We start from the raw sequence: 20,216 nt of genomic DNA, 5'->3' as shown, positions 1-20,216 counted from the left end.
CATCCTAACAGTTCAGTGTGTGTGTTACTGTTACATCTGTGAACTGTCTGTCTGTCTCACCCAGGAATAAACCTCAGCAGGGTCAGGGACAAGGTGGGAACAGGGGAAAAGGGTGGGTATGATCCAGGAGTGTTGGTTTGGCTGGTGTTTCTAGACTGTTCTTAGGTTGGGTGTGTTTTTGTCTTTAACAGTAGAGCTTGTTTTTGTCTCTAACATTTGTCACATCTGTGTGTTTGTTTACTAACATCTCGTCTGTTCCATTCTAACACCTTCAGTTCAAACTCTGGGCAGCAGGGTAACCGGGAACAGGGGTAAGGAACCTCCATATATATCATCTTTTATTCCCTCAATCCAACATTACCCATTCCTATTTCAGATGAGAATTCACATGAATATTTTACATGTACAGTACAGTGTAAGTTACAGTTAGACATTTGCTGGCTCAGCTTAACAAATTTCCTGGTATGAAACTCTGATAAACATCTTCAACAGATTTGACAGGTAACTAAATAGAGCAGGCTAGGTTCACATGTAATTGAAAACCTTTTATTTCTATAGGATATACATGTACCTCCTGATTTCAGCTAATTTGTACTTTTGAATTCACCTACAAGAGAATATTCTCTGCTTTGTCAGTAGGAATAACAATGTCGAAACCTTTAAAGAATTTATATCACCCTTGGATTTTTATGGTGAATCGTTTTTCAAGGTACACAACATTTCTGAAGAGATTGTTGCTTTTTCTTTTTCTTTAGTCCTCCCAAGTTACATGTAAACATTTTGTTTTAGGTTGTACATATAAATTGTACAGAGACCATTGTACAGACAACATTCTCTGCTTCTTTGAAGACTCTCTCAGTGTCAGTATTAAGTCCCAATCTTTGTGGAACACCGCATTTACAAGTACTAAGTCCCAATCCTGTTGTCTGTGTTTGTTCAGGACGGAGTCCCCGCAGAGATCCGGGCGTAACCAGCGCCGACGGGACCGCGACCGCCGTGACGCCAGGAGGGGGAACGACTCGCAGGACAGTGCCAACCAATCACACGACAGCGGACCAAAGGTGGGGAAAAAAACAGAAAACTATAGCATAGAAGCATGAAGCAAGTTTGAACTGTGATTTCCAACACTAGAAATTGGACTTGCCCAAATATTCTACTGTACAACATCAGTCTTTTTTACTGAAGTGAGGGTACATCAGGGATCAGTCTTTAATTACGCCATTCTAACTGTTCTAACAAGAAGGACCAAAGGTGGGAAAAGGGAAAAAGATAAAGTAGAAGCATGTTGTGGTCAGGTTTCCAGCAAATCTAGCCTGACTACATCATGCTGCTAGCAGCCTTTTCATCAGTCAGGCCCCTAGAATTAAAGGCCAGCACTTTCAATTTTGTATTTTGCCAACCAATCACAGGACAGCAGACCAAAGGTGGGAAAAGGAGGGAGAAATAAAGCGAACAATACATAGAAGCATGTGGTGGTCAGGTGGATAGCAAATCTAGCCTGACTACATCATGCTGCTAGCAGCCTTTCCAAGGGTCAGGCCCTTTGAATCTTCAAGGCCAGCCCTTTTAATTCTGAATCTTTAGTCCCCCACTATTCGTCCTTGTGCTAGAAACTGTTTTTAGTACACAATGCTGTATTGTACTCATTTTCAACTTTGAATTTTCCCATATTCATTCATTCATTTACAATTTACAAATTGCCATTCTCCCCAGCAGCCATCTGGTCATGAGAAGAAGCCCCAGTCAACAGCTCCCCCTGCTGGTCCCAGCGGGGATGGCAGGCAGTCGGCGAAGGCGGGATCCGGTTCTAACCAGTCGCCCAGCCGGCCGCGGAACCAGCACAACCAGCCGCGCCACCAGCAGAAAGGCGGCGGGCCCCGGGTGAACGGGTCTGCGGAGCACGCGGTGCAGAACGGGCCCAGGGAAAACGGGCCCGGCGTTCCTGAGAGGGACATGAACAGGCCCGGCGTGCCCTCGGACGCCCTCCCCCAGCGCAAGCCCAAGCAGAGGGGGGGCGCGCACAACAAGGAACAGCCCAAAGCCATTCCCAACGGGGTGCCAGCGCCTGAAGGAACAGCGACCACCAACGGAGACTGGGAGTGAGGCTGAGGCTGACCCTAGCAACGACCATGGACCACGCCCGGATACAGGCCTGTCATGCCAAAGGGACTACTACAATGCTGCGGTTGCTAGGCAACAGTTACTAGGCAACAGTTGCTAAGAGACATGACACAGAATGCTCTGCCCTACCAATCTGTTTTGAACCATTTTCAAGTGGTCCTCTTGTACCATAAAACGTTGGTAATAAAGATGTTATACAGTACCGAAGGCAGGAGGCTCAGAGTATGCTGAGTTAGAGTTCTCACTCGAAGTTGTTAGCAGAAAGTTCTTCTTTCAAAAATTCAAAGCTTGTTCATCCAATAAGCTTTTAAAAGTTTTCGTTCCTTTTTGTTCTGTTTTTGATTAAGGTACATTTCTCATGAGTGAGAATTCCACTTAGAAGAAATCGAGTCCTTGCTTGTTCTACAATCATTCTAGCCCATAGCTTGTCAAGTCCAGAGATGGAAGGACTCAAATTGCTTCAGGATCCGTCTTGAAGTCCCAAGACATCTTGAAGCTCCAGGACAATATCTTAAAGTTTCTCACCACTCTAGAAGTTTGACTGCATCCATACATGCATGTTCTTTAAATGCCTCCCTTTCAGAGCGCCTTGTAAAAGTGCCTTACTCTTCACGTAAAAAAATGAATTGAATATTGCATATACATAAAAGCTGAAGATCTAGAACAAATGTAGCATTTATGAACTGTTGTCATCATTTTCAACATGTACACAATGTAAACTGCAAAAAAAAAGAACACCCGTTTTAAAGTTGACTGTTCCAAAATGTAATGCTGGGAGGAACCATCCTGCCCCTGTGGAGGGGTGAAATGTATTCTCTTGTAAATCATAGCCTAAATGTAAAGGAAGTATTTATAATCTTGGATGATGCCATGATATATATAGCTGTACGGTAAAGTTGGACAGAACTACTAGTTTGTTTGGGACAGTCCCAGGGACCAACTCTTTCCGAGCCAATAGTTTAGAGAACGTTATACTGTTTTTGTAGCGTTACAGCTACTATACCAATTTGCAAACGTTGAAGATAAGAAAGAAAATTGCCACACGACCGTGTGGAGAAACTGTAGCATGATGTGGAAAGGTGGTTGTGGCAATATAAGGCCTGCTGTAGAACATGTAGCCATGTCTGTGGCAATATCATAAGTCTGAACTTGTGCAACATCAGTTTACATAGGATCTCTTTCTGCTGTGGCAATGTTTAATGTGTTTCTGCTACATTACAACCACCAGAAGAAAAAAAGATCTGTTCATACAACTTCTGATTGTGCAATTCCAAAATAAGTCAAACCATAGAACTTTAGGCCAGTACATACTACTAAAGAAGATAAAAACTTCATCTCTTTATGCTCCTTTCTAACTGCTAAATGTAACCAAAATGTTTGGATCTTTCTTTTAGCATTTGCATGACAAACACAGGTAGAATATTGAACTTCGTGGTGTTAACTACCGCCACAAGTATCTAAAGGCCCCTTCTGATCTGATCCAGTGATCAGTGATCAGCCATCCAGTGATGGCTTCTGCAGTGCAGAGAAGAGCCAGTACTTTATGTCCCTTGTGAACATAACCTACAGGCATTGATCCTGCTGCAATAGCCACCACTGTCATGATAGACTGCCAACTAGTCTTTTTGAGCCATGTTGTCAGTCCTTACCTCCAAGTGCAAATTTAGGTTTGGACTGGCATATGGTAAGCCCATAGTGTTCAAATGTTTTTCTGTATTAGTGGAAATCTGTTGTTGTGTTTTTTTCCTGACAATTTTTGTTTCTCTGAAAGTCAACAGTATGGAAGTACATTGTCAGAAGGGCTATTTTAGAATCATCTGTTCCTGGTTTTGCTCATTGTTAGAACCATATATGGGGTAGGTAAGAGTGCACCACATCACTGGTGACAAGTCATGTGCGTGCACATCAAGTGATGACATCACCACAAGTAGTGTTCTACAACATATTATTGTGATTATCATGACCTTCAAGGTGTTCTGCAAAATGTACAAAAATCTCTCCACCATGACTGCGAACTGTCTCATTCCTACACCACTGTTGTAACATGCCAATGAAGTGCCCAGATATATCCTCAATGTACATAGGAGTATTATAATGCCAATATTGTAAAGAAAACCACAAAAACATGTACAGAGAAATATTGTAACTAATTCTGTGCCTTACCTGGCTACCTTGTCAGGTACAAGCCACTGTAAGAATGTAGCAAGTAGATGTTTTCCCTGTTGCTATGGTAACAGCCTTCTTCTCTCCAAGGTCAAATAAGCTCTGCAACAAGGTCATATATGGCAACCTCAAGAAATTAAAGACCCTAGAACTGCCATTTGCTGTGCCTTTTTCCTTTTATTGTCTTAAAGGCAAAGATGGGCCATGAATTTTTAGGGGAAGAAATCTTTGTAACTACATGCAGCTACCAGTCTCCATACATTATGCTGATGTGCAGAACTTTTGTGTAAAACATTAAGTTTTGCATCTGTACAGAAAATCTTACAATTTAGGGAAGAAAATGATAAATTTCACTTCTGATATTTTGATTGATGACATTTTGGCCAGAAGTGGAAAATCTTGGAAATGGCAAACCAAAGAAGTAACTGTTAAGTCATTGCTTCATTTTTTTCTTTCCTCATGCCTGCTTTGCTTGGAAACGTGGTTCTGTTTAGTGTTATATGTTTCTGTGCCAGAGAGCATTGTTGGGATAAGTCAGTCACATAATGAATTTGCCATGGAGTCTTCTGAACAAGCGTTATTGACTCGAGATTCAGATATTCTCAAAACTTTCCTCTAAAAAGCATCTCTATGGTCAATGCCGCCATCTCGAGCAAATGTCTGATGTCCGCAAATTGTCAAGGTCAAACCTGTAACTGTAGGGGTCAAATATATTCCTGCCACTCTGTTGTCATGCAGGATTTCAGAAAGAGAAGATTGTCAAAAAAACTACTGTGAAGTTTCTGTATTAACCTCAACAAGTGCACAAATTATAAATCTAAATATTGTATTTGAATATTCTTGCTAATTTCTTTGTTCACAATGACTAGAAAGTACCTGAGAAAATGTGTGGAGGTGGAAATACTGTAAAGGCACATAGAAAAGTACTGAAACCTTAGCACCAGAAAATTACGCAACTTATCGTTGTTCAACACTGAACAGACTACTAGTATGTTGTGGATAGTGATTTCATGAAGTGTGCATCAATTGGGGTCAATACAGTAACCAAATTGTATTGACAACTGAAAATGCCAACATTACTATGTGAGGCTATCAGTGTGAATCTGGAGGGGGGAAGGGGGCAAGCTTGAAGGTATTTGGTAGCCCAAAACTATAGAGGATGACAGAAAACCTGTAGTGACTTGTATGGTTACAGGATGTGCCGCTAAACTGTGGGAAAATTCATGTTTGTGACGCAAATATTGGAACTTTCGAAGTTGAAGACGAGGTTTGCTTCGTAACTGTTTTCTGCTGAGCTGTATAGAACCAAATAAACTCCGTCTTGCCTAGCATCCAGACTGCGACAACGTTGTCTTTCACATTTTCTTTATTTAGTATATTGCATTTGAAAATACCCTCAACAACTTGTAGCTTACCAAACACAGTTCTGTAAAACGTCTTGTAAAATATATATTTTTCCATTGTAAAAGTGGCTGCGCGAAGATAAGTTATACCAAGGACATTATGGTTGTACCTAACTTGAGTTCACAGTCACTTAGTCCTTGTTTTTTTCATTTGTAATCATCATTGTGTTTCTGAATAAGAATAAAAAAAAACAGTCCTGGGTACTCACCGCCACCCATACAGCTGTAGGGTAGCGGACAGGGAGTAGCGCCCCTGCCCATAGAGGAGCCGGGCTTCCTAAAACAAACAAACAAAACCTCACAAATTACAAGACCAAGAGCACCCCCCCACACCGTTTCAGATTGAAGTTGACACGAAACCGGAAGAAGAAAAAGCCAGTTATTTTATCCGTGCAGTACGAAACTACTGCATTCCTGCTCTCCAAGCAGATGTTTGGGGTTATTTTTGGCGTGCTGTTTGGCTTTTTTTATTGGGGTTTCTCTTTTGCACTGGATTTTTTTTCACTCGTTGGGTTGGGTGAAGAAAAAATCCAGTGCAAAAGAGAAACCCCGATAAAAAAAGCCTAAAAACACGCCAAAAATAACCCCTAACCTAAACCTCTGCTTGGAGAGTACTGCATTGCATGGAACTGATGGTGAGTTCAGCACCAAGGAGAGTACCATGTCTACACTATGGGGGCGCAGTGTTAGTGTCTATTAGCGGTGAAAAAACAACTATTGCGTTCCTTTAACATCACTTCTGCTTGGGGCTGTGGGATAGTAACAGTTTTCTCCTCACTCGGAGACAATCTTCATGTAGAAGTATGGTTTTAGAGCGTGATCTTTGTTCTATAAGAAAATGAGAAGACATTTCAATAATCAAGCCAGTGGATATAGTAGTTTGGGGATCAACACTTGTTGTGGCAGACGTTATTCTGAACTGATCGCTGGGGTTCAAATAGTTCGAGATGGTGAGAGCAAGCATAATTATTCCGGATGGATTCTCTTCCCGGTCAATTAATTAAACAATTAAATAAATGATCAAGCAGTTGCGCACCCCTATGTAATTAGCCCACATGGTACGGTCCGTCTGGCCAGGTGCAGACAGCAGTGTGACACAGTCTGTCGTGCGGCGTGTTGTGTGAGAATTCTCTCCGTTTTTTTGGGTAAATTTTCCGCTTTTTGTTCGCTAATTTTCCGTCTAGAGTGTATAGTTAAGCGTGGGAACGTTTCCAGGATGGATCTGTGCCGTATTTTGGATGTTTTAGGGAGGAAATTCGCATTTCCTGGCAGGGCGAAGTTTGGACATGCGACTGCCATGGCGGGAAGGACGGCGTGGTGCTGAGAAAACTCGTCCTTGCATGCAAGGTAAAACAACAGACTCCTTGAATGCACATGTTTGTACTTCCAACAATCCCGTAGCAACAGGTCACGTTATATTCTGTTATGTTAACCGTTATTTTCCGTGCAAATTTACGGGCCAAGCTCGTGTGTTTCGTAGAACGGACCTCGTGCTTGCCTCCTAAACAATTTTTGCACTTGGCCATTTTGTATTGAAGTAGTTTTCTTCAGTATCATATCCTTGGAAAACACTAAGTATATTTCTACCGTATTGAGTGGCATTTAGAGAAGCTAAGGGGTAATTTTGGCACTGAAAAGACGAAAAAAATGTCTGTTTTGTTTGAAATTTCCGATGGCGTGGTGGTGAATATATTGGAATGCGCCGCACCTGTGCATAATTAATTCCCCTCAATGTTCCCGCCAAAAACGTACTCTCCAAGCAGATGTTTGGGGTTATTTTTGGCTTGTTTTTAGGCTTTTTTTATCGGGGTTTCACTTGTGCAATGGAATAAAACACAAACCTCTGCTTGAAGAGTACCAAAAACGTAGCATACATGTAATGTTATATAGCGTTAAACCAGTGTTAGAAATAATGTGTGATAAAATATGGACTTTTGTGAAATTACAGTGCAGGTAATTTTTGATACATAACATATTTGTGTATGGCTATGCACGTATGTGTCAAAAAGAAATGCTGTGTGGTTTCAATTTTAACACTAGAAAGGCCAACATTTGCTTCGGAGCAAATGTAATTTTTCACAACATCTCCCTCCCCAAACAAATATAGAATACTCTGAATAAATCATACTGCAATTATACAAGGACAAGCTCTTTGAATCTCGATTGATTATTTGAGACAAGTGTGTAACTTGGTCTCTCTACATAATTAGGTGGCTGCCAACTGATGCAGTAGTGATGATTCCTGTCTGAACCTGACAAGACTGGATTGGACCAGACCAGACCAGACCAGGCGATTTGAAGACCCAAGTAGAATATCAGGTGAGAAAAATCTTAATTCTGCATTTTGCAAATTACATTTCTTTGGTGCATTTGAGGAAAGTGTATAACTTGTTATGTCTGTATATTCTAGTAGTACTTGGTAACTTCTTTCTGTTGCTAATATGTCAGAATTACAGTGACTTTAAAGAAATACCACAAAAGCAGGTGGATTTTCTAAATCAATGTTACAGCATTTTTCAGTTTTTTACATCAGATTTATTGATAAGCAAAGGGATAGTTCAATTGTTCAAGTTTTTTTATCTATTATTTAATGGTCATTCAGTGTTGAGTGGTCAAATTTTGCATCCTACGAATTATTCTTTCCTTATTAAATGTAGATGTGTCCTGACATTCCTGTGCTGACTGGGAGAAACCTGTGATGACTGGCGACTCCTGTGCCTGTCCAATGCAGACCAAATGAGGACTTAGCAAACCAGTTGACTTGAAGACACAGAAGATTTGAGACACAGCACAGAAGACCAAGACATTGAACAGGTAAGTTTGTATTCCCAAACATACATTTGAAAGGTTGACATGTTACTTATATATAGATAACCTACATAGTGCCATCAGTGACAGTTTTGTCTGTATTGAATATAAAGTTTAACATTTTTTTGGGTTGGCTACATCCTTTTTTTTGTAAAACGTAATCAGATTTAGCTATAAGTACATCTGATTTGATGGAGGTTAAACATGCATATTCAGCAGAAAACTGTTACTCAAGCATCTGGATAGATTTTTAAAACTATCAGACATTTAAAGAAGCATCCACTTCTTCAGTATTTAAGACAGTCAGTAGAAGTTATACACTCCAAAAGAAAAAAAAAATAAAGCATGACGATTGTGATATTCAGCTTTATTTGCTTTTATTTGCAAATAGCATTAATTTCCTACCAAATTATGAAAGTTTGAGAAATTTGGATGTTTCCATGCTTTTTAGTTTCAACTAAACAGTTTTTTTACTGGGATGGACTGATGCTCAGTCAACAGACAATGCAAACCGCGTTGACACTTGCCTGACAGTAACACTTTCAAAACAAACTATATATCGGTTGTATAACTTGTATATTCTTTGACTAACATATCAGCTTTGCCTGAATGTCATTGATACATGTAGAAATTAACACTGCTAACGTTATATGTATAAACTTAATGCTCCCCAAATATAACAGGTATGATTTATCTTGTGTCAGATTCTACAGTCTGACAGATCAGTGAAGAAAAGTTTTCTACTGTAACAGTGCTTTTTTTATTGACGATGGAATGTGCCATATCATGAGTTTTTGCTCAGTTTGTCTAATTTCAAAGACAGGTCAAATTCTTCGAAGATAGAAATAGATTATAGCACATTTTTCTGACAATTCAAATTTGAAGAGAAACCTTCAATACATTTGATACCAAAATATTGTACCTGTTTGACACAATTTTTTTGCTGTATGGTATGTTGTAAGTTAAGACATCTGGCCGATAACATTTTGTAACAGTATCGAGGAACTTACCTAGATCTTTAATTCACAATTGGCAGTTACACCTTAAGTAATTTTTGCTGCAGGCAATATTTCCTGCAGTTGGTGATACACAAATTACTGTAAATCACTTTATGTGGAGGCGGCAGGTGCAGCAAAAAGAAAGTTGGCAAATTATTTGTTCACGGTTATGATAAGTTTGTGGCACAGAAGTGACTGTGAAAATCGTGAATACGAAAGTATTGTGAAAAATCGTAATTTACAGTGAATCTTAGACCACACCAATTTAATGGACTTTGGCCTTTCTTGGTTCTCAGATTTGCCTGCTTGATTTTTTTTTGTTTCCCAAAAAAAATATGCTGACATTTTGGCACCAGCAGATTTGTTGCTACTGTAAAAATTTTTCTATTCATCCATGCAGTGGTTTAATCAAAAGTTGAAAATTCATCGTCTGAATTGTAAACCAGCCAAGTTTCCGTGAATTTGTGGCTCATATTGGAAGTATCAATGGGTGCCAGGAGGACTAAAATTGTTTTGCCTAGACTGCATTGCTTTATTGAAATTCTGCACAAATCTTTGAAAAAATTGGTATGACTGCATAGCACAACATTTTTTTAGTAATGCCAATCGCTGCTTTCAAAATATTGACTTTTGTTCTAGGACCCAACAGGACCCAAGTTTTTCGAACGTGGAAGATGTCGACCCGAGTATTAAGGTCGCGTCATGGACGTGCTTTGGACGTCGTACAGCGCCCCATAACACTGAACAGTGTAGAGGATGTTATCGCAAGTCTCAAGGACCCAAAAGGAGCGTCTGCCATCGCTATCCAGAGAAGTATCCAGTCTGAACACCCAGACATGAAGGCAGAGCAGTGCAAGGCACTACTGAGGGCCGTGTTGCTGGAAGGGCTAGACAGTGGACGGCTTCGCCGACCGCCTGGCTCGAAAGTCGGCCGTGGCCTGGTCGGACGATTTCTGCTCAAAGCAACCGACGGAACGTCTGCGGAAACATTGCCCGCTGTACCGGAGACTCAGGACGGAACGTCTGCGGAAAAGGTACCGGCTGTACCGGAGACTCAGGACAGAACGTCTGCGGAAACGTTGCCCGCTGTGCCAGAGACTCAGGACGGAACGTCTGCGGAAAAGGTACCGGCTGTACCGGAGACTCAGGACAGAACGTCTGTGGAAACGTTGCCCGCTGTGCCAGAGACTCAGGACGGAACGTCTGCGGAAAAGGTACCGGCTGTACCGGAGACTCAGGACAGAACGTCTGCGGAAACGTTGCCCGCTGTGCCGGAGACTCAGGACGAAATGTCTGTGGAAAAGTTGCCCGCTGTACCAGAGACTCAAGATGATGGACATGATGGTGACACAGTAGAGGTGAACACAACACAGCCGCAAGTGACTCTGTGACTGTGATTTGCCTATTTGCTCATATACAACTAAATACACAATAAAGTATTTAAAAAAATCGACAAATATACACGTGGGCCTCCCCAAAAAGGAAAAAGTAAATGATCATAAGCACTTACATTAACAATAAATCAAATTATGGTGCAGATCAGAATAACTAAAACACAATTTTATTATGTGTTGGAAGATAAAGTTTAGCCACTCGTCATATTGAACTATATCAACACAGATGAACTTCGTCATCGATGATAGAAGAAATTTATTGAACGACAATTGCACAGGGTACATTGTATGGCAAACAGGTAACAATAAGTAGCATAGTAAAATAGATAGGTATAGAATAAAACTTAACAACTTATATATAGAAAAGAAATAATCAAAAGTTAGCTTAGGCTTTACAATCAGGCGGAGTTATCTTATGGGTACATGTGACAGCAAATCAGTATTCTTTCTAAAAACAAAACAGTCTTTTACGTATTTACCTATTTTTGCATTGTGTGGGCTGTTGCATCAATGATATGTGTACAACTCTTAGGAGGAGGAGGACCCACCAGTGGCGGCGGGAAATCTGACGTTTGACCTAGAAGAGCCTTGCACCCTGGCCGCCTATGTACAGTGGGTACAGGAGAAGAGGGAAAGGCTCATGGGACAGTGTCAGGAGGCAGAGGGATACCTGAACTACCGGAACCTCCCTGCACATGGTATATGAAGTGTATAGTCCCCCATCCGTGAATAGTTTTATCAGGTTGGAAAGACACCCAGTAAAGAGACGCTTTTTACACACCCAAGTCTTTTATTCAGCTGATCCGACGTTTCGGTGATCGTCTGTCACCTTCCTCAGGGCAATTCTGACTGGTTCACATTGCACTGCAGCATAGGCGTCGCTGCTACAGATGCACGTTTGGGAACGCATTGTAGATACATTTCCCTGTAATCCAATCACGCATATGTGTAGATATGTAAATATTGTACATTTGGGAATGCAATCTGTAGCAGCGACACCTGTGCTGCAATGCGATGTGAACCAGTGAGAATTGCCCTGAGGAAGGTGACAGACGGTCACCGAAACGTCGGCTGAATAAAGGACTTGGTAGTGTAAAAAGCGTCTCTTTACAGTGAAGTCTGTTTCACGTATAGCGACGCAGAGTCTATCGGTTGGCAACCCTGCCTCTGGACCAAGAGGTTAGGAGCTCGAATCCCGGCTGTTGTCGCTCACCGGTACCGGACATGCGCGCTACTACTGGAAAGGGTCGCAGGACGGGACGTTAGGCTGTGGTCCATTGTTCATTGATTTGTGTTGGTGAAAAAAAGGGGAATTTCCCCGGTACAGTGAACCTGTAAATACTGTACATAGCATCTGTCTTCTTCGGATTCTGAGTCAACAACCCAAACCACCTTGCCACCTAGCCTGCACTTCTCACTAAATCTGCCATGTGTTGCTCTTGTTCAAGTGCAACCTTGGACGTAGATGTAATTTGTTTACCTGACTTTCAGTGCCCAAACGTATTAGTGGACGACAAGTACATACCGAAAAGTATTCACTTAAGAAATTCACATTGAATTGAATCTCATTTTGAAGCTCTTGTGTGGCATTCTGATGAAGTCTTTGCTACATTATGTTGTTTCAGCTCTTGAACAAGTCCGCATAGCCGTTGGCAGGTCAAGGCTGATCACAAGTAACTCGACATCCCCGCTGGCCAGGTTTGAAGTTCTGTGCCGGGAAGCCATGGTGAGTATTTGTTTGTTTTATGTTGAACATATGATTTTCCCATGATACGTTGATACTCTACTCAATGCAATGTTGCACCTGAACAGTATCTTTGTTGATGTAGATTACTAACGTTAATATTCCAGTCTCAAGATGCCTTTTTCATGTGAGTTGGGTACAACTGGAACAGAACAACAAATGGCATTATGCACAGCAATCACCACAGAGAAACACACCATTCAGCTTTGTCTCCACTATTTACAAACCAAGCAGCCCCAACACTACACTAACAGGAGCATTGTAACTGTGGCCCTTTAAAGCTCTTTTATGCAGAAATCAAAACACTTTTTAGGTCTCTGAAAAAAGACTCTGTTGGCATGCGCATACCTCTCACTATGAGGGCTATGTATTGCCAACTGGGACATAACACCAACAATTAATGCTACTGTAAGTTGAAAATGCCCTTAGACTTATTAGTGAAGAGAACATTTATGCCTAACTCCCTTCAAACCCAAACCTTTGCCAGTTGGCTGGGTGCCACCTCCTCTGAGCAGCTCTGGGACTCCATCCGCCAGGGGAACTTACCATCAGTGCGGAGACTGGCCCGGTCTCGGCTGGTCGACTTGAACAAACCGTTTCCGCTGCACCAGGGAGAGACAGAGGACTGTGGGAGGGAGGAACTGCACAATCCAACCTTCCTACTGTGGGCATGTAGGACAGCTGATGTGGAGACTGTGGAGGTGCTGGTTGCAGCAGGTGCCGATGTGGACAGGTGTGTTTGTTGGTTTACTTGCATAGCAAAAGCAAGTAAAGACCGTAACATAAGTTATAAAATTGTGCCGGCAGAGGGAGGAAACCTAAGACAGCTTATCCTAATTTTTAATCCCCCATCTATATACTAATTTAACATAATGATTGTGTTCTTTGGCAACATTCGATAAAGAGTGGTAAAATAAAGTTACATATAATATATCAAAAGTAACAATGCTACAATATGAATGATCAATAATTTATTGATAAAAGTTAACAGCAGTACATATGAGATGTTGTGGGATATTACAGAGGGTTAGGATATCCTATGAGATAACTTTTTAGAGTTTTTAATGACACTTCTATACTGTTACAGGTGTGGTTATGTCCCAGCTTTGCGAGGAGCAGACTGGCAGTGCTCCGTGTGGGATGCAGAGAAACACTCCCACACCCCGCTCACGTACGCCACAGTGCAGAGAAACCTCCAGCTCGTGAGAACACTGCTCCTGTCGTGCCACGCCGATCCCAACGCTACAAACATACAACACAGGGCACCGCTACACTTTGCTGCACGTTTGGAAGTACCCAAAACTACTGACAAGAACAACAGCGACAGTGAAAAAACAAGGGAAGAAATTGTCAACATGCTCTTAAAAGCAGGAGCGAAGGCTGACTTAACTGATAGACATGGTATCACTCCTCTACATGTGGCCGCTGAAAAAGTGGATAAAACTGTCTGCAAGGCTCTTCTACAACCTGAATACAGCCGATTCACCAACGTCAATGCTGTTACTAAGGATGGCAGGACTCCGTTGCACTGTATGTTTCAGTATGGAGTACAGACCTACGATGACCAGATAGCAGCGATCGCAAAGATGTTACTCAAGCGAGGTGCATCTCTACATGTAGTTACACGTGGCTATACTCCACTTCATCTAGCTGCAGAGAACGGTCTCCTGAAGTCAGCACGAGTTTTGGTGCAGGCTGGAGCAGACATCCAGGCCACAACTACGCGAGGTCTCTCCCCCTTGGATCTGGCGTATCGCGGGAACCACTGGAAACTTGTAAAGTACTTCCGCAGATGTGTGGATGCTTCTAAGTCTGATACAAACAATAATTGTAACTCTACAATTCCCAAAAGTCCTACTGAACAACCCACTCCTGTCTCAATCCTGAAGACTCGCTGTCTGGAGAAAGACAAAAAGAAGATTTCGGTCCTGATGGCTAAAATGGACGACTTTCTTATTCAGGTTTCTTCAGAAGAGACCAGAGAGAACCTGTTGTCCAGGGTTGAGGACTGGCTTCAACCCAAAGACATTAAAGGACAGGACAAAATGAAGGAGGTTTTGTTTGGGAGTCTCCAAAAGTATCAGGAAAATAACAAGCAAGTTAGGAAGAAGAAAAAAGTCACATTTAAGCTCTAAAAGTACAACAGTGTGTACTGTTAAGAATGAAACACCCAGAATACCAAATTGTATTAAAAGCCAGAATGAAGAAATGTGGTCATTGCTCTTCAACATGTAAAATGTAGCGTTAATAGTGCTATATGTTGTGAGTTTGAATGATTTGTATGTTTGAAATAGGTACAATTTGCAGCAAATAAACTGACTAAACCTTTAAAACGATTTGTATATCCCGTATGGCCATCTTTTATGGCAGAAACCCACTTTAAGATAGCATCTAAATTATTTCATAACCGAATGTCAGCCACAGCAAGGACATTATACAGAATGTCCTTGGCCACAGTGATATCATAGTTACTGTCTAAATGAAGTAGGCCAAAAAAGCTGTCATGTCCAGGCAGCATTACATGATAAAGGAGGGAGATACCATTATTAAACTGCTCAAACTAACTACCCATTTAGTATTCTAGTGTTGGTTTCTCTATTGTTAGCCTGACAGGGTTTGTTAGGGTGGGTCATGGTAGTGCATATCACAACTGTACAGTAACACAAAGAAATGTTGACTTGTTCATGCCTGGTGAAGACTTTTGTTCCTTGCATTTTAGGCCTGAAAGATGTTGCAGTAACCACCCTTTTGTAACATTGAATGTAAAATTGAATTGAACATTCAACCCTTTTAAATTAACTGTGTATGTATGTACAATGTAAGATTAATTCTGACATGTATTGTCCTAAGATTTTTAGAACAAATGTGAAGAAAAAAAGTAGAACTGAGAGAAACTGAACATCTGAAAAAAATGTAAAATAAATTGTAGGAACAAATGGGAGGTCATCTTTTTCCACCATTTATTTTTGATCATTGCAAACTTTGCCGTAATATTCCATCTCCACAAAGACTCTTTGGAACAGCTTTTTAAACACAAGGACAGTCATATATTTGCCCATCCTGCCCACTACTACTGTAACAGTGAAAATACACAACCAGAAACTTGCACTACACATCTGAGCTCTCTGATCAGACACATCTATGTAAAACATGAACCGTACGGTACAAGTGTTTTTTCTTCATTCTATTAATCACCTTTCCCTCTCTGCTCTTGGTTCATGCTAGGAAGTTCAACTCACATTTGGTCCATGAGTAGTCTGTCAGCTAGAAATACACTCTGCAAATAAATGAAGCATACCGGTATTGCATGCCTTATAACTAAGCTGAAAAGTTTACACGAAACTTTGTGAACATGAAAGTAGTTTTGAAGGTAACCTCAGTCACAATTTGTATGACAATAGTTCCACATCAAATTCAATGGAGAAAATGGTGTTGTCTCCTTTATAACTGGTTGAATACCGACTCTTTTTTAAGGTACAAACATGATCATTCTAGAATTAGAATAAGCTGTGTTGGGAGCTCTTAGTATCTCACTGATACCAAATGGTCAAGTAGCTGCTACTAGAAGTACATTTTAGAGAAGGGGAAAGAGTTATTCCTTTTTAAGGTATAGTATGACTTAGGTGGGATTGCAGTGCTCTAAATTTCAAGCTCGCTTCCTTAGCAAACAAGATCCAGAACAAGTACAATATGTAAACCTCTTCCTCTTTATAACTGGTCTCAGACATTGCCAAAATGGGCTGCCAGCAAAACAGTAGAATACTAGACGTATAGCCAAATAGGGAAAATAATTGGATAGGGGAGTTTGATAAGAAATCTACTCCCCTAGCCAGTCAGACCCTATTTTTGCCAAATTCTACCATCCTAACCCCCACAGAAATGCCTGGTGGAGGCTACAGTTACCCCCTTAGAAAGGCCTGGTGTAGGCTAATGAACTCCCTACAGACTTGCCCTGGTCTTCAGGTAGTTGCTGATATTGGTGGCAAAATGAAACCCTAATTGTAAACCCGCTCCCCTTGCCAGTCAGTCCCTGTTCCTGCCAAATTTTACCACCCTAACACTAGGTGGAGACTAGTGAACCCAGCTGCCTACAGACTAGCCCTGGTCTTCAGGTAGTTGCTGATGTTTCCGGCGTCGCGTGCCAGCCAGGCGGCGTTGAGCCGGATGTTCTCGCAGGACTGCTGGACGGTTCGCTCGGCCGCCGGCGCGGGGTGCTGCCTGAAGAACTCCTCAACCTCCCGCGCACGGGACTCCTCCACAAACCCACTGGTGCTGAACTGGGGAACACATCGCCATGGAAACGGGTTAGTCAAACTCATAACTGGGAAATGGCATAGTAATGACAACTTGTTAGCGCAAAGGCAACAATATTTTACAGTGGAAAAACATCATCACAACAGTCTGAAACAAAACTGAAGACACAAAGGGCCATGGCCAATGGTTAATGACAATTGCTAAGGCCACACTTAATTTTATGGATGACATCCTCTGAAGACCTCTAAACTCGTGCGTGTGGGCAAATAGAATAAAATTCTGGCCAAAAATATGGAATACAAAGCTGGTATTGTGAATTTGCGGTTACAGTAGTACATAGCGACTTTTACGACAAGCACATGCTGGCTTTTCGTGGAATTTATGAATCGGCACTGTATGTATGTACTGAGTTCTTGAGTTGTGAAGCTTTGGCAGCCTTGGTGCCCTTTATATACCTGGACCAGCCTGGCCAATAAGAAACCTCCACTGAACCAACCAATGATGTGGCTTGGCCAATAGGAAGCCTCTACTGAACCAACCAACCAATGAGAAGCCCTTACCTGTACCAGCCTGGCCAATAGGAAGCCTCCCTGGTAGCGCGTGTGCAGCTCGTCCCAGCGGTCCTGTACAAACTTCCAGGCCAGCTCGCGACCTTTCAGGCTGGAGGTCGCGCCTCCGATCACGAACACGGTGTCCTGGGAGCGCACCTCACTCTGAAACAACAGTACATTCAGATTCAGATTCAGTTTTATTGATAATGACTTTGCATGTACGTGACAATTCACATGCACATGAAGTGCGTCATCATTTACAATTGTAAAATCACCAGAAAAACATTTAAAGTTACTATAAAATTACGTATTTAAAATATTATGCACAGATAAAGATGTAGAACCATGTCCAACTCGCTTATACATAACAGCTACGACACTCTCACAAACTGAGCAGTTAAACACAGTTAAACAATACAGTAAATCATGGTCGTGTTACATGGTAGTGTACATGGTATCACTATCAGGCACTGATTCTTCATGGTCAATGTTGCATCAGAATTTTGCCTGTTGCAGATGATATCTTTTCTGACACAATATTGGAAACTACAGATGGGATGTTAACCTTACATACACGAGTACAACCTTACATGCGATGTTCTGCTTAAGTGCTATGTACATTATGGGCTTCGTGCAGGTGCAGTACGTTCTGCCGATGTATCTCAGGCAAGGGTGTAGTGGAAATAATGGACACAAAGCTTGCTAAGGCACATTCAGAATACAATTTCTCATAAGATTCTGAGCAAGGCTATGACATGAACATAGAAATTTCCAAGAATGTGCCCAATCTGTTGTAAATGATGCAACAGACATGAACAGGTCCCACTTTCCCACTGGTTTTAACAAGGAAGAAAATAATCAATGTACTCACTGAAGATGCCTGATACAATAGTTGGGCAAAAAAACAACATGAAGCATAGCAAAAGCTAAAGGTGGAAACAGCTCTTTACTGTACATGTCCCTCTTATTGGCTGAAATGGGTACACAACAAGCATCCTGATTGGTCAACCCCAGCACCTACCGACAAGGCGAAGTCGAGCACTCTCTGTATGAGCTGTGGTTGGCTGACCGAGCCGAGCGACCGGAGGATGCGGACCTTCTCCTCATGTAGGTCCGCCTTCCGCAGCAGGTCCAGCAGCTGCTCGTACGTCTGCTCGTCGCCATGGCGAAGCACCGTCGCATACACCTGATTGGACAACGGCAGTTGTCATGGCAACACTCAATGGTGCTGAATATTGTAAGGTTAAGTAAAATAACACTTGCCATTTTCTGAACTTTAAAACCCTATAGATTAAGTCAGTGAATCAGTGAGTTTTAAAAGTTACAATTGAAAATTTACGACTGAAAGCACTACATTTTATGTTGTGATTGACAGATAGAACTAGTTACAGCAAAATTTAGGGGACATAATATTGATTGCATTGGTCCTCAGAAGTCTTTAAATTATTGTAAAAAAGAGGGAGAAAGCAGGGGCAAATTAAAGAGGGAAACTAGGCTGACGATGAACATCAAAATCTGAAAAAAAGCTCCCCCTACCGGCCCCCTGAGATCTGCATGCAGAGTGCGGGTGCCTGAGATGTGCTCCTCCAGCCGTTTGGTTGCCTCGGTGATGGTTGCCTGGTGACCGTACTTCCCCAGGTGGGACAGAACAATGCTCCGCAGCATGGCGTCAAGGTGACCTGGGGGGGAGGGGGGCGGAGATAAATCATTGGGTGACCTTGAAATTTACAAACATCTTCGGTAAAACATGATAGACAATTACATCAAGCTACTAGTAGATAAAAATAAAAAAAAAGCAAGTTGTGAGGAATACTTCCTACTCTGTTTTTCTCTATTATCATCCCCATATGAGACACTGTCTCATACTTCCTCTTCAAAATGTTTCCTTTATCCATTAGAAAACCTAATCTAGTTCCTGAATCTGGTAGTGATAGGATGAAGTTGCCTCAGTCCTGAGTATCACACCTCAAATTCTAAGACTAAGACTAAGACTAAGACTAAGACTAAGACTAAGACTAGGACTAAGACTAAGACTAAGACTAAGACTAAGACTAAGACTAAGACTAAGACTAAGACTACTGAGGGTAAGTCCAGGCATTCAATGGTTAACATCAACTGGTACTCAACAATAATTTATAGCCTCTGTCTTGATTATAAGTAAGCTGAATGTGTAGATGAAAGATGAAGTAACTGAAAGAGTTAAAGCAGTCACGTACCCTCCCCATCCTTGGGGTCCCATCCCAGTTTCTCCCCCACCACCTTGAACAGGTCCTGTACGAAGAGTTTGAAGTTTGGGTAGCAGTCTGTGCCGCTGAGGAGTGTGGAAAGGCTGGCGATGTTGGCGGCCAGGTCAGACCAGACCGTGTAGTTAGACTCATTCACAAACGCCTCCATCACGCGCAGGATGTCCACTGTGCTCGCTACACCAGATTTAGCCTGAAGTAACAATAAAACAAACATTTTAGATTTAAAGCTAAAAAATTTGTTCCAACAGAAAGGATTGTTTTCACCTAGAGCTTTTGACCTCTAGAGTCACTCTGATCTTCTCCAATAGACTGACCCAGTAGGACTTGTAGCTTCTTTGAGGAAGACCAGATGGTTGAAAGCTCTAGGAGAGAACAATCTCTTGTATTGGTACAAAAACTTACACTTGTAATACCAGCACAGATGAACTTTCATCATGATAACATTTCAGACTGGAATCAGCAGAGGCAGACATTGTTATGACAGATGATAAACATGTGCTGGCCACACCAAATTTGACACAGACCCAACCAACC

General features: G+C 41.8%; 3 protein-coding genes and 1 long non-coding RNA gene across 19 annotated transcripts in view; 3 read left to right on the top strand and 1 right to left on the bottom strand.

The window, feature by feature from the left end:
- LOC109462183 (spermatogenesis-associated serine-rich protein 2-like) overlaps positions 1-4,443 on the top strand; it is a 55,419-nt gene extending 50,976 nt beyond the window's left edge. For 10 of the 11 annotated variants that reach the window (XM_019758693.1, XM_019758690.1, XM_019758684.1 and 7 more), the window contains one exon: positions 1,714-4,443. In XM_019758693.1, the coding sequence (XP_019614252.1) occupies positions 1,714-2,103 (390 nt within the window). In that variant the 3' untranslated portion in view covers positions 2,104-4,443. The remainder of the gene's footprint in view (positions 1-1,713) is intronic. The other variant, XM_019758685.1, reaches the window with a different exon arrangement.
- A 5,694-nt stretch (positions 4,444-10,137) lies between these two features.
- On the top strand, positions 10,138-14,766 carry LOC109462154. The gene is made up of 5 exons (XM_019758646.1): positions 10,138-10,851; positions 11,420-11,585; positions 12,513-12,585; positions 13,119-13,364; positions 13,719-14,766. The coding sequence occupies exons 1-5, from the start codon at positions 10,168-10,170 to the stop codon at positions 14,764-14,766; spliced, it is 2,217 nt and encodes a 738-aa protein (XP_019614205.1). The 5' UTR covers positions 10,138-10,167.
- Positions 11,497-13,358, top strand: LOC109462192. The gene is made up of 3 exons (XR_002139751.1): positions 11,497-11,585; positions 12,513-12,613; positions 13,119-13,358. It is a non-coding gene; the product is annotated as an uncharacterized LOC109462192 (long non-coding RNA).
- Positions 14,767-15,574: 808 nt separating the features above from the next.
- LOC109462181 (puromycin-sensitive aminopeptidase-like) overlaps positions 15,575-20,216 on the bottom strand; it is a 29,861-nt gene continuing 25,219 nt past the window's right edge. For 4 of the 6 annotated variants that reach the window (XM_019758683.1, XM_019758679.1, XM_019758680.1 and 1 more), the window contains 5 exons: positions 19,653-19,872; positions 18,973-19,115; positions 18,458-18,622; positions 17,446-17,598; positions 15,575-16,908 (listed from right to left, as the gene is read on the bottom strand). In XM_019758683.1, the coding sequence (XP_019614242.1) occupies positions 16,720-16,908; positions 17,446-17,598; positions 18,458-18,622; positions 18,973-19,115; positions 19,653-19,872 (870 nt within the window). In that variant the 3' untranslated portion in view covers positions 15,575-16,719. The remainder of the gene's footprint in view (positions 16,909-17,445; positions 17,599-18,457; positions 18,623-18,972; positions 19,116-19,652; positions 19,873-20,216) is intronic. The other 2 variants (XM_019758682.1, XM_019758681.1) reach the window with 1 other exon arrangement.

The sequence above is a fragment of the Branchiostoma belcheri genome, unplaced genomic scaffold (assembly GCF_001625305.1).
Source record: "Branchiostoma belcheri isolate BF01 breed outbred unplaced genomic scaffold, Haploidv18h27 scaffold113, whole genome shotgun sequence".
Classification (NCBI taxonomy): Eukaryota; Metazoa; Chordata; class Leptocardii; order Amphioxiformes; family Branchiostomatidae; genus Branchiostoma; species Branchiostoma belcheri.
The sequence above is the reverse complement of the archived record's forward strand: the minus strand, read 5'-3'. Positions and strand labels throughout refer to the sequence as shown.